The 14,156-nt window shown below is 32.5% G+C and overlaps 1 protein-coding gene and 1 non-coding gene across 2 annotated transcripts; both read left to right on the plus strand.

The window, feature by feature from the left end:
- Window positions 1–1,513: 1,513 nt before the first annotated feature.
- LOC102593567 (40S ribosomal protein S11) lies at window positions 1,514–4,133 on the plus strand. The gene is made up of 5 exons (XM_006346571.2): window positions 1,514–1,635; window positions 1,718–1,818; window positions 3,491–3,635; window positions 3,712–3,801; window positions 3,887–4,133. Exons 1-5 carry the CDS (start codon window positions 1,583–1,585, stop codon window positions 3,975–3,977), a joined length of 480 nt encoding a protein of 159 aa, XP_006346633.1. The 5' UTR covers window positions 1,514–1,582; the 3' UTR covers window positions 3,978–4,133.
- Window positions 4,134–7,553: 3,420 nt separating this feature from the next.
- On the plus strand, window positions 7,554–7,625 carry TRNAK-UUU (transfer RNA lysine (anticodon UUU)). The gene has a single exon. It is a non-coding gene; the product is annotated as a tRNA-Lys (tRNA).
- The last annotated feature ends 6,531 nt before the right edge of the window (window positions 7,626–14,156 follow it).

Here is a 14,156-nt window from a genome sequence, read left to right on the forward strand (position 1 = left end):
TTTTTTGTATGTCATATAACTTGAGTGCGTGTTCTATATTTTTTCTTTTTGAAACTATTGATGTTTGAGCGCACATTACATTTATGTAATTGATTATTGGATACAATTTTTTTATTTTAGACTACTGCAAATATGTGATTATCAAAAATATATTTGTTAATGTAATTATGGGAAGCATTAGTTTTCTAGTCATGCATTCTGGGAGGTGGAACGAGGATAATTGCTACGTTGATTGTCACTATAGAATCAGTTGTTTTCACTCTTAATGTATTCATATCCATGTTATTAATTTATTTTATATTTGTTGCATTTAATGTGTATTTACTTTAAATTGTATGTATCACAAAAAAATATAAATACAAATTAGTAGTAAAAATAAAATAATACTGAAAATACATTTTTTGTGAAACACATAACAAATACAATAATTTGTATTCAAACTAAATTATTGTATTTGTATTTCAATATGAAGTGTTGTTTTATTATTATTATTATTTGACTTAAAAATTGTACTTACTATTTCTCTGAATAAGTTTATTTTACAAAAATTCATGATGTATTTCAATATCAGTTAGTATCCCAAACATCATATATTGGATATTTTGTATCCAATATATAATGCATAACACTTGAAAGTGCTTGATTTTTTTTAGTTTCATATATGTTTTCTTTTTGGTTGAATGCATACAATCTTTTTGTATCCCATTATACGTGTAAATATTAACAACATGAAATTGCATATTTTTTTTTTAGTTTGGAAGCTGTTGTTTTTTTTAAAAAAAATATTTTTAGTTTGGAAGCTGTTAATGTTTTCTAGAATCTACAAAATCTGAAAAATTAAAATAAAATCACAAAAAAAATCAAAAAAAATTGAAAATCATAAATATATGATGAATATTCAAACAAAATCACATCAAAATTGGAAAATTCGACTGGAAATCCGTAAGGTATATAATAGGTGCTTTAAACATCAAATCAAAAAAATCAAAATGGATGATGGAAATTACCTTGCCAACCGAGAAATCTTCTTGAATTAATAAAGAGATTTCGTTTAACAATAAACAAAAATCCTTGAAAAAACTTGAATTTGGGGAAGAAACGTGAACTTGCAACGTGAAATGTGGGGTAAAATATTAAAATTTGGGGAAGAAACGTGAACTTTGTTGAAAAAACTTTAATGGTATTAGTTTTTTTTTTTTTAACTTTAAACGCCTATTGGTGTATATTTTGGTCCAATGGACTCTTTCCATAAATAAAATTAATTTAAAATACTAAAATCTGAATACATATTATTTTATCAAAATATTGTCATCTTGCCATTTTAAATTAATATTTTAAAGTGTTGTTACTTTGACTAATTAAATTAGTTATTATGACTTAATTGCTAATTTTCCCTTTTTTATACAATTTTAGTTAGTCAGACTTTGGGCCTAGATATAAGTCGGCCCAATTTTTGCAAATCCAGTCCATAGTATCCAACCCGACCTGCCTAGTAAAATAGACAAGTTTCCCTCACTCTCCATTGCAAATTAGGGTTTGGCATCTCTCGCCGTCAGTTGATCTTCCTCAGTAACTATCAATCATGGCGGAGCAGACGGAGAAGGCGTTTTTGAAGCAGCCAGGGGTGTTTCTAAGGTGAGTACCCTGAGCAATCTGTTAAAGTCCGTAACTTGGGAGGGGTTTTGGCCTAAGATTTGCGTTTTTCTGATTTCGGCAGCTCTAAGAAGACCGGGAAGGGAAAGAGGCCAGGAAAGGGAGGCAATCGATACTTCAAGAGTATCGGCTTAGGATTCAAGACTCCTCGTGAGGCTACTGAAGGTTCGTATTCATTTTGCTCTAATTATATTGTTCAATTACTCTATTTCTCTGCATTGTTGATTTATATTTTAGATATGAGCATGTAGTGAATATCGTTGTGCGTCAGTCGTGTTGGTGGAACTCCAAATGCCATATTAGATATATGCAGTCGAGAAATCATCAGTCTTTCCTGCCTATGTTGAAGGCTCAGTTGACAGTCTCTCCGGGATAAGATAGTCTTGATGAACCTACTTCGTACTAAAGGCCTTAAGAACTTGATCTACTACTTCTGACTTAGACGTACTGAATTTAGTGTATTTAGATTGAGTTACGATCTCAACCTGTGATTAAGAAGTTCTGCCTGGAGAATATGTTATTATGGTCTGAATGGAGCCAAACATAAAATCTGTAAGACTAGTTTTTGATTTCCACTTGGATTTTTTTTTCTATATTGTCTTGATGTGTTGAGTGCCAACTAGTTTAGGATTAAGGTTCATGTACGGATTGTTCATACCTTAAGTAATGGACCTACTTGCTTTAAATGGCCAAAAAGTCGCTTGTATTATGTCACTGCAACTTAGTTGGCATTTGGTAAATTTTTCTAGTATGAAGTTAAAAAGTTTTTGTGATGTGGTGTGCACTTGGTAAATCTTTCTTTTAAGTAAAAGTTTGTTGCCATTTGGTAAATCTTTCTATTAAGAAGTTATTTGCCATGCGTCTGAAATGCATGAAATATGGTTTAATGCAATTTGAGTACATTAGGGGAAACACTATATACTTGTTCTACAACTTCTTATTAGCTGGGGACTCAGGTTATTAAGACGACGTGGGGTGCAAGTTATCCATGTGTTTAACCAGTCATGTGGCCTTCTCTTGATTTTCTTTTAAATATTCTACAGAATTTCCGATAAAACCAAAGCATTTAGGATTGAAGCAATTCTGTTCTTCTCCATAGCTTCTTCTCTTGAAGCTCTTGATTCTGCCTTTGCTTCACATAAACTGGATACTGGTTCTCCAACTATTAAACCTTTGACAGAACTAGGCTTCTGGGATTACGGGCCAAGTTGCAACTTTTAACTCTTTTACTTGGACTTTTTGTTCCATTTGTCAAATATAATAAAGACCTTCACGTTGCTAGCGTTTGTTTACATTTATGGAGCTTACATAGGGTATGATACTGTGAATTTTAACCTTCACATTACTGTCATTTAGTGGTGGGTATGGATCTCAACAGTGTGATGTTTATGATGTGGATGACCTTAATATATCAAAAAAGTGCTGAATAGGTGGTGGTATAATTTCGGAGGTGAACAGCAGGGGATTGAATTTTAGCTTATTTATTCCTTTTTGTTTCCTACTTCAACCTGACAAGACTAAGATGAATAGCACACGGTATATTTCTTATGTGGGCATTCCAAAGAGACTACATTTACTTACATTTAAGTAAAACTTGTAAATAAAAGATACTTCCTAAATAGCTATTTATGTGACCTTTATGTGGACATGTTGCTTGCTAGCTATAATGTTTTCTAGACGTTGGATGGTTGAGAATGACTTTAAAAACAAAGATTTCCTCAGATTTCAAGTCATCTCTTATATATGTTGCACCAAATATCGTTTGATTATTTCATGGATTTCCTTTATTTCATCTTGTTCTGTGGTCTAACCTTATGTTTGGTCTATTTAAATATAGGTACATATATTGACAAGAAATGCCCATTCACTGGCAATGTTTCTATCCGAGGTCGTATCCTTGCTGGTACATGCCACAGTGCTAAGATGAACAGAACCATCATTGTTCGACGTAATTACCTACATTATGTCAAGAAGTATCAGAGGCAAGAGCATGTCACTTATACTATGTTGGCTACTTCACTTCTTCTTTTGTTAGTTTTAACACATAAGTTATTTCAGATACGAGAAGAGGCACTCCAATATTCCAGCTCACATATCACCGTGCTTCCGTGTGAAAGAGGGAGATCATGTTACTATTGGACAGTGCAGGTTAGGACCATCTCATTTTGATTTTTCTATAGTATTTTTTCATTATTTGCTGTTATGGTAGTTGATTACATTTTCTGATTCACAGGCCTTTATCCAAAACCGTGAGGTTCAATGTCTTAAAGGTGATTCCAGCTGGTTCTGGTGGTGGCGGGAAAAAAGCTTTCACCGGGATGTAATATTTGTGCCTCCATTTCAAATTTTGTTTCTTGTAGGAATATTATGTCAAAACTTTTCTGCTTTTACTGAGTTGTCTTCAAATTTTGAAACTTAATGCTTAGTAAGTTTGTTTTATTAAGCCTCTGAACTAGCTTATAAAATGTTGTTTTACTGAACCTTATACAAAAAGGATGTTTGGTGATTAAAATAGCCAGCTGTTTTGTAGTTTTATTAACAGGATTGCTAAGTAACAAATAAACACGATATTAAATAATTACAGAAGTCGTGTTTAACTGATAAGTCTACAAGTTGAAGCTAATTCAATGAATCAACGTACCTATTTTCTGAAATGTTATTTTACCAAAAATAGTCTATCAATCAAATGTCACAACTTTGAATCAAAGGTAATTGAAAGGTAGTTTTGACTATAATTATACTATACAACAAAATTTAATGTCAATTTAAGTGTCTGAAGTGCATAGATTTCGCCATTTAATATGTATTCAATTTCGTCACGTTAGACATTTTGGAATAAATATAATCACAAATATGTGTGTTTAAAGTTATATATTGTTGGAGTTTAGACAAATATTACTAGATTCTAGCCATATAAATTTTAGACACCACATGTTTTTAATTGTCCATAAATTTATAGATTTGTACGCGTTGCGGATATAACTTATATAGTGATATCAAAATTGAAAGAGAAACCTACATAAATTTCAGTGGTTTAGGAATTAATTACTTAGATATATTTCTAGTTTTCAATATTATGAATCTTACTAGATTATGATGCGTTCAGATTTGTCCAGAATAAGTATTTGTGAATTTTTACAGTTTTGCTTGGTAGGATTTTGAGCCCATTTCGCAAGTCTAGTCTATAGAATCTAACCCAGTCCGTCTCGAGTACTTATATAAGTTTCTCTAAGCCCATGCATCCTTCACTCTTTGCTGCAAATTAGGATTTTGGTATTTCTTCTCATTCAGTCCAGCCTCCTTCGTAACCTTCAACCATGACCGAGACTGGTAGTGTACTAACAACTTGAAGTCGTGTCTTGAAGGCTTGCCCCGCGACCTCAACCTTGGAACAACACTAAGACATTTTGTTTTCATTTTTTTTTTAGTTAAAAGCATCGCATAATATAGTAATAGTGCCATGTCTGCAGCTGCGGAGTCCGTCTTCCCTTGAAAACATCTTTCAGAGTAGAGGTGAACCTAGGATTTGAAGATTTTGGGTGCACCAATATACACATAGCTCAAATATGATCTCTAAGCTAAACTTAAAATAAAAACAATAAAAGAAAAGGTCTTTAGTTGGATTCAAACCCTGGTCTCAAGGGTGGTATATCTAGCTTGTACCAGTAGCACAAGGACACTTCTATGTTTATCATGGATGCACTGTTAAGTATATCCTAATTTCTACCAGTTTTTTAGAATAGATATACATATATACATATAATTTTTTCGGAAGTTACCGGGTGCACGTGCAGAGGGAAGGTTTATAGTGTAGCGCTAAGGAATATTATTAGTAAGACAGACACATACAATGCATTTGTACTATAGCTTCAAAAGAAAATATATTCAGAATAGAAATTCTGTAAGATTATTTATCAATCTCGAGTGTTGTGAAGTAGGCTATTTTCTCTCGGTGTAGAGGATTCATATAGAAAATGCAAACTAATAAGAAATTAAGGATTGATGTACTAAATCTCACTTAGCTGATTCCGTTAATAATTTGTAGTTATAGAACATTAAAATATACTTGTTGTAAAACTTCTTATTAGCCAGGGATTCGAGTTATTAAGATGACATGTGAAGAAAAGTTATGCATTTCTCTTTGTTTAAGACTTTCCATACCTTAATCCTACCTCGCGAGGTAGAAAGATTGTTTTTCATTCTTTCACTTGTTATTTAGTTGAAATTGTAGAAGCTTACTAAATAACTTTTAGATTTATGTGCTTTTTAGAGCCTTGTAACAACAAGTTACATAAAATTAGTATAGTAGTTTAGGCTCACATATAGACAATGACATTTCAAGCAATTTTCTTGCATTGTAAAATTGTTCTGATTGCTTAATTTCACTTTTGTTCTATGATCTAACTAATCTTTGAATTTAGGTACATACATTGACAAGAAATGTCCATTCACTGACAATGTTTTAATCCGAGGTCGAATCCTTGCTAGTACATGTCTCAATTACCTACATTATGTCAAGAAGTACTAGAGGAAAGAGCTTGTCACTTATACTATGTTACATGCGCTTTATTTTTTTTTGGTTAGTTTTAACATCTAAGTTATTTCAGATACGAAAAGAGACACTCCAATATTTTATCTTACATATCACCATGCTCTCGAGTCTCGTGTGAAAGGAGGAGATCATGTTATTATTGGATAGTGCATGTTCGGACCTTATTTTGATTTATCTTTTCATCATTTGTTGCTATTGTATGTGATAATATTTTGTACTTTACATAAATTTATTCAAAATTATGAGGTTTAATGTCTTGAAGGTGATTTCAGTCGATTTTGGTGATGGCGGATTTTTTTTTTTTTTACTGAAATATGGGCTTGAGTGCTTCTACTTTAATATCATCATCTAGGAATGATGTCAAGACTTTTATTGTTTTTGTTGAATTCTAGTCTTCATTGATATTCCTTTGAGCTCCGAATTTTAAAACTTAATGCTAGCAACAAATTTTCTTTCCCATTAAACCCCTATGTATTACTCATCTTATAAGAGGTTTGGCGATTGAACCTTTTTTTAAAAAAATTGGTGATTTAGTCTAATGATACATTGCCATTTGCCTCAATAAATACTTAAGTATCATCAAATTCTCTTTGTTTTGAAAATGTGAGAACATAAGCTACTACACTTGTGTTAACTATTAAGAAGGTTAGTACTTACTCGTTATATGATTGACAATATTTTTCTTCGGTATCATCTAATTTCATCTTTATACCAATTAATAATCCACTCCTTATATAAATAAAATATATAATGTTTGCATATGTAATGGTAAAAATTTATATCTATTACAAATTCTCTATAATCTTATTCTTACACGTATGAGATCTATGAAAAGCTTAAAAAACTATTTGTGTGAATTTGCTTATATTAATGATCCTAAACCTAAATAACAATATGGTAGGAATTAGGATAGTAACTAACTATTGTACACTAGCTAATTTACAATGAAGTTTTGATTTACTTTAAATGATAAAAGTTATTTGGTTATATGAAATGTGATTAAAGAGGGCAACACGTGTGAGAAAATAATTATATCAACTATAGTTTGGAATCTGTTTCGATAAATTGATTGATATTACTTTCAATCATTAATCAAGTGTTTGTCTTAACAATCACATCTACAGGTCAATAGAAGTTATAGTTATTTATAAATCTATTTTAAATTTTGTGTCTTTATTATAAGAACTTTTTTACATGTAAGAAATATGAATAGTAACAAATAAGAAATGTTGGGAGAAATCATTCTCTTCTACTCTCAAATGGTAACGGGTGATACTAAACTATTTACTTGTGTTTTGATTAAGTTTGGATGTTAATAAAACCTTTATGTGTAAAACATAAATAAAAAGCCGTCTTAGCTCAGTGGTAGAGCGCGTGGCTTTTAACCACGTGGTCGTGGGTTCGATCCCCACAGACGGCGCTATTTGTTTGTTTTTCATTCAAACAAGTTTAATTTTGCATAATTTTTGTTTTAATATCTTTTTCATTCACCAAGTTTGTTTTGCATAATTTTTGTTCTACTTTTTTTTCGCCTCGCTTACCCATCTTGTCGTCTTCTATTTTCCCTTCCCTATTATATAATTTATTTTAAAATGAAAAAAATAATTTCAAAATAACTAACTTTGTACTCGCAGTTGTAGCCAATTTCTATTTATATCTAAGAGATGCGAAGATACTTATTACTTCATTAGATCCTTAGGATTTGCAATACTTATAATTTTTCATTAGATCAAGAATATTTCAAAGTAAAATCTTACATGGATCAAGTAACATGAATAAAACCATAGTTTCAACATATCTTTCAAATATGCAGACCGACTTAGAAGGACAAGCGCATACATACCTTAGTAAATTTAGGTATTACGTAAATAGTCTGAAAAAGACTTAACATCATTTATGTTAGTTGATATTTTATGTGTGGAGAATCAAATGAAGATGATGAGCATCTATCTTTGCATTGTCCGATCGTTTTGAGATAAAGTCTTTATATTATGAGTTAATTGATTTTGATATCAAAATTTACTTTCCAGGACTATATTAGATATATTATTGTTGTTGATGATGAAAATTTTTTCACTGCAACTAATACTATATGAAATTGGTATGAAAAATTATCTATTTTTTTAAAATTTTCCTGCAAGTCAAATATTAGTGATAAAATTAAGAAATTTCACAAAAGAAAGAAGTATCATGGTGCATGCTTAAATTATATGTGACATTATACTGCGCGCTTGTACTATCTTACTCTTTATTCTTGAGGATCCTCATCAACTTTTGACCCATGAAACTCCGGGGTGTTATTATAGTGAAGTCCCTTACCCTTGTCGTCGTCGTACTCCTATTTGGGTTCACAGGAGCAACGACTTCTCTATTAGCTTGGGTTGTCAAAGCTTGAGTCAAGACTTGAAAATCGGCTCAAAATTTAGCATGAGTCACTTGCTTAACCAAAGGATCAATTGGGGCTTGAGGAACCTTGAGCTCCGTTCCTTGTCATATAAGCTCTTTGAAGAGCCATATCCTGAAAAACATAGGATAATAGTTTGGAGAGAGACCTTAACAGAGATGAACTATATGACACGAATTTAGAGTAGTGAAAGAAGTGAAGTTTCCTAAATGTTTTGTATCCACCTATTCTTAAATGTGGTGTACAATATAAGTTCGTGAGCTTCACATTTATGAACAAGATTGTACTCAACGTGGCTTTTTAGACATCTTAGGATCTTTTCTAAAACTTTGTGCTGTGAATATCAAGTTTGGCATGATCCAAAGTATACGCTAGACGTGACATGACATATATGATCCCAAGAGGCACTACACAAACCACTTGACATGTATACAACACAATAGAATATAGCATAAGAGAGAGTAGACAATAAAAGTCTCATATCATATAAGAAGTCTAAACATAAGTAAAGAATACTAAACTTTGTCTTGACAAGCAAATCTAAACCAACATAAGAGTGGTTGGGACGTCACCCATACACCACATACAAAGTCTCAAAGTAAACAATTAAATCAATAGAAGTCTTCATGGTCTTCTAAGTATGAGAACTCACCAATCCAATAGTAACAGAGCGATCCAAGCTATCCACAAGCGGGAGGAAAAGAAGCGTTGAACCCTATATTTTAAAATAATATAGGAACAAGTATGCATTAGTACATGGAATGTATTAAGTATGAGGAAATACATAAAAACATAAACATGATCATATGAGGACTATAACATGATATGCATGACGAAGCTAAAATATAGTAAAACACCTTTAAAGAGAAATCAGAAATCATGAACAAGGTCAATGCATATTTAAAACATAATGAAAGATTTCATAAGAACCTTTGAAAGCAACTTAATTCTTTTTGTGGGATATTTACCATTAATCGACATAGACCATGTGAGACATAACATGGAATTCGTTGTCTTACTCCCACACCAAATAAAGATGTCCTACTTGCCAAGGTAAGGACCATAAACTTTTAACTTAGGTGGATCCGCTAGCTTGATCACTTAAGACAATCCTACGAGAGCACATAATCAGGGACAATGAGATTGCTACTAGAGACTATGTCCCTACAAACAGGAAGACCTCCATCCCAAAATCCTCTCGGTGCTAAGTAAAATCCTAATGAAATTAGTCAAAAACATATTCATACCATCATACTAGGAATTGCACAATTAAACCACCAATTCAATCATAAATCATCATAGATTAGCTCCTTTAAATCATGATTCATATATATGTGAGAATACATTTCACAAGCATGATTTCATAATATGTGAGAAAATCTTTCACAATTCATTAATACTCGAAAGCATCTTTAATTCATAAAACATTCGTTTCATAAAACATGCTTAGCTTTCATAAATCATATTCGTAAGTTCATAAGTTTTCTTTATAAATTCATCATCATAATCAAGTATAATGCATGCTTTCATATGAAATCAATTGAAATTATGTATTTGAATAAAATCATGCATAATAAGATTGAAAATAATCAATTGAATCATAATAAAAAATGACCCATGAAGATTGACATAAATCCTAATTGAATTGGAGATTGAAGATCTTTTGGGACCCAATGGATGAATGAAATCCATTGGTGAATTCTCACAAACCTTGATAATCAAATCTCTTAAAAGCAATGGAGATTGAAGAACTTGAATCTTGAAACCCTACCTTTCTTCCCTGAGTTTGAGAGAGAACTAAAGGGGATGAACTTAGATGGATTTTGGGAATTTGAGAGAATGAGAGGGTTTGGGTAGTTTTAGAAATTGAAAGGTAGTTATAGGACTTAGAATTAGGGTCAAAATGACATAGTATAGGTATTAATTGCATAGGAAAAGACCCAAACACCTTTAAGAAATAATTATCGAACAGACCTACGTGCCGTAGGACTTTCTATGGCCTGTACTGATCAACCGTAGAACCAATTTTAGAAACCCAAAAATCTATACAAATTCTATGAGACCTTTCTACGGCCTGTCGTCTGGTCTATGGTTTGTAGGCCTCACCCGTAAACCTTAAATTGTCAAAATCACCTAAGTCCAATCATCATTTAACGAGACCCTTGTACGACTCGTAACCAAGACTATGAATCGTATCATAGACCATTTGTCCTCCAAAATCTCTAAGCATGGAACCATCCTACTGTCAAGACCCAAAATGAGTTGTGAGTGACACCCACACTTAACATCCTAAGTGGGCGAACCAACGAATTCAAACCCCAACATATATCAATAATTCAACTACGAATAACAACAATAATGCGGAAGCTCAAAACTTATTAAAGTAACCAATCAAATAAACCTCTAAAGTCTAACACTTATTATCCCCAAAATCTGAAAGTCATCACATCAAGGACATCTAACCTTCAAATACTAAGTCTACGAGTATTAAAGACATAAAAATAAATGAATAAAATAGTTTGTCTGAAAGCTAAGGACATCATGCCATGACCAAAATAATCCAATACGAGCTGGAATGAATAGCTCACCCTGGAACTTGATGTGCTGGAGACTGGCTAGAGCTGAGGGCGAGTCGAAGTCACTGATACACTCGCTGCACTCTACAAAAAAAAACCCAAAGAAAACACAAGTAGGGCTCAGTACAGGGCAACATGTACTGAGTAGATATCATCGGTCAATCCAAAATAGAAACTAATATGTAATGAATAATAGTATAAAGTCAACTATGACACTTTGCAGGTGGCAAGAAACAAACACATGAACCAGTATCAACAACAATAAAGTAAGTACGTAATCAGTCAGTAATATCAAGAGGACTCATGCCTCCAAACCAAACTAATTTGGGAATTGAGTACATTAAGTTAATTCAATATCTTTTTCCTTTAATGGTAACGTGATACCGTGTTGGAACGTGACACTCCGATCCAATTATACCGTGTTGGAACGTGACACTCCGATCCAATTATACCGTGTTGGAACGTGACACTCCGATCCAATTATACCGTGTTAGAACGTGATACTCTGATCCAATTATACCGTGTCGGAACGTGACACTCCGATCCAATAATATTATTAATTTCAATTATACCGTGTTGGAACGTGACACTCCGATCCAATTATACCGTGTTGGAACGTGACACTCCGATCCAATATTATCATTAATTTATCATCTATTATCACCACTTTTCAATTCATTAATATTTCATCAAGCCTTCTTTATTCAAGGCATTACTTCGATAGAGAGGGTTCAAGATTATAAATTCCATGGTCTCAAGATTTCAGACCAATCACAAACCACACAACCAAGCTACACAATCACACAATCAAGTACATAGAGAACTTCACAATATCATTCAATGCATATCAATCACTATTAAGAGTCTATCCATCAAATAGAATAAACCATAACCTACCTCCACCGAAGAACTGAAGTCAGACAAGTTACTTCTCCAATGTTTTTCCCTTCTTCAATGCCTAAGATGATTTTCGATCTATCAAGTATAAATACTTCATAAGTAAATGAGTCTATAAATCCCATATTACTATAAGTCTAGCCTAGATTTAAGAACTAGCATCCTAAACTTAAAAGGAAATTCAATTATTTTCCTCCAGTTCCATCGGTCCAGCTTCAACCCAAGACAACATAACCTTAGCTTATTTTCCATTAGTGCTCACGTGAGTATAGAGAGGAATAGCCATGTCAATTCAATCTCTATTTAGAAACGATGTGTGACCCATCTTACCATTTTCTAGGTTAATTTTCCTCACCTATTTGACATAACCTCACTGGAAATTAAGTCATTAATGGGAGACAAATTTGTCTCCAACCCAACACCACTATCCATCTTATCTTCTTGTCCAACCTTAATTATATAACCATAATTATCACCCCTACTATTAATACCTCAAATTCAACCTAATAGTTAATTACATATTTCAATGTATCAAATTATAATTTTTAACAAGGTAAAAGAATTTTAATGTTTAAAAGTTCAAGCCACTGGTTACGAAACCAGTGGCAGTGAACACTTCTACCTGAACGCCTATACTTTAACATTCTAATTCTTTACATCATTAATGGTTGGCCTAACTTTCCTCTCAGCCATCATCTAACAACAATACTATACATATGCCCACTTCACTTTATAATATATATTAATAATAATAAATAAATAAGAATCAGCACTTTAATTCATGAATGCAGTGAATCAAATTAAGTATTTTGCATCCCACTAACAAAACCAATCAACTAGAACCTATATTATCATATGCTTAAACCATGGGCCTCACTCACTGCTACTCAACCAAAATTAATTATACCGCCACAACAGCCAAACTCAATTCATTAGCCTTTACTCAGTATAATATATATATAATTTGCCGACAATATTTTCTATGGAACCTAGTTGAATTGCAATACGGGAGAAGCCACATACACAATAAATTTCAATAGCATCTACCGTTCTCTAATCAATAAAGCATATGCATATCATTAATATAACTAGGAGAGATTAAGGTAAGAAAAATCACCTGAAGCCGTTTCTAGAACTGGTTTCTCTCACAATCGTGCGGCTCCTCTCTATTTTAATTTTCTCCCTTTTCTACAGATCAGTTATCAACCTAATTATCATATAACCAATTATAAAAAGTGATAAAAGTGACCCACTATTTGTTTAAATGCTATCTTCTATAACCACCAACTAATTTAATTGTAAAAACTACCCCACTAATTTCATAATTGTAATTTTGAACAGTCCAAATACCCATTTAAAGTCTATCGGAAGAGTCTTTTACGAAATACAAATCTTTAGTACTCAAAACAACCAAATGGGTCGTTACACCTACATATACCACCTACGATTCATAGCCTATTCGACATCGCATCCTGTCAAATCGTAGGTTATCATCAGAGACTTGACATTTCTCCAAAATTCATATCTAGTGTCTATGAGAGGCATCCTACGCTTCGTAGAAATAACTACGACTCGTCGGTCGATTCATAGAACTGAATTTCTGCAACTTTTTCTGATCTTTTCTACCCAAAATCGGTTTATGATTTCCGAGATGTTACAATTCCTAAGACTAAGACACAACATTTTGTCTTTCAAACTAGGGGTTTTCATGTTAAAAAAAGTCTTCATGCTTGCAGCTTCCGAAATTCTTAAACTATCATAAGTAAGGCAAAAGTTAGGGGTCTAAAGGCACCATAGTAAATTGTTCCTCATAAGTTTTCTTCTCCTATGTATGTAAGGTTTCAATGAAGTACTATTCCTTTCACTCTCATGCCTAAAACACTTCTCTTTCCAGAATTTTAAAATTGTTAGAAACAAGTTAGGACTTTTTTTTATGAAATTATGATCTTACTCTATAAATTTCTATTTTCAATGTGTTATTTTGGTTTTAAAAACCTTATTTCATTGGTTTGGCATGATTTCTATGGTCTCTTATGCATTTATGATGTTTAAAGATAAAAACAGTCATGTTATC

The sequence above is a fragment of the Solanum tuberosum genome, unplaced genomic scaffold, assembly GCF_000226075.1.
Source record: "Solanum tuberosum cultivar DM 1-3 516 R44 unplaced genomic scaffold, SolTub_3.0 scf00078, whole genome shotgun sequence".
In the NCBI taxonomy this organism is placed as follows: Eukaryota; Viridiplantae; Streptophyta; class Magnoliopsida; order Solanales; family Solanaceae; genus Solanum; species Solanum tuberosum.

Bases quoted from the DNA above. Each gene is read 5' to 3' on its own strand.
- LOC102593567 (XM_006346571.2), top strand. From the start codon at position 1,583: ATGGCGGAGCAGACGGAGAAGGCGTTTTTGAAGCAGCCAGGGGTGTTT. The intron at 1,636-1,717 runs GTGAGTACCCTG...TGATTTCGGCAG, and splicing joins CAGCCAGGGGTGTTTCTAAG to CTCTAAGAAGACCGGGAAGG. The intron at 1,819-3,490 runs GTTCGTATTCAT...ATTTAAATATAG, and splicing joins TCCTCGTGAGGCTACTGAAG to GTACATATATTGACAAGAAA.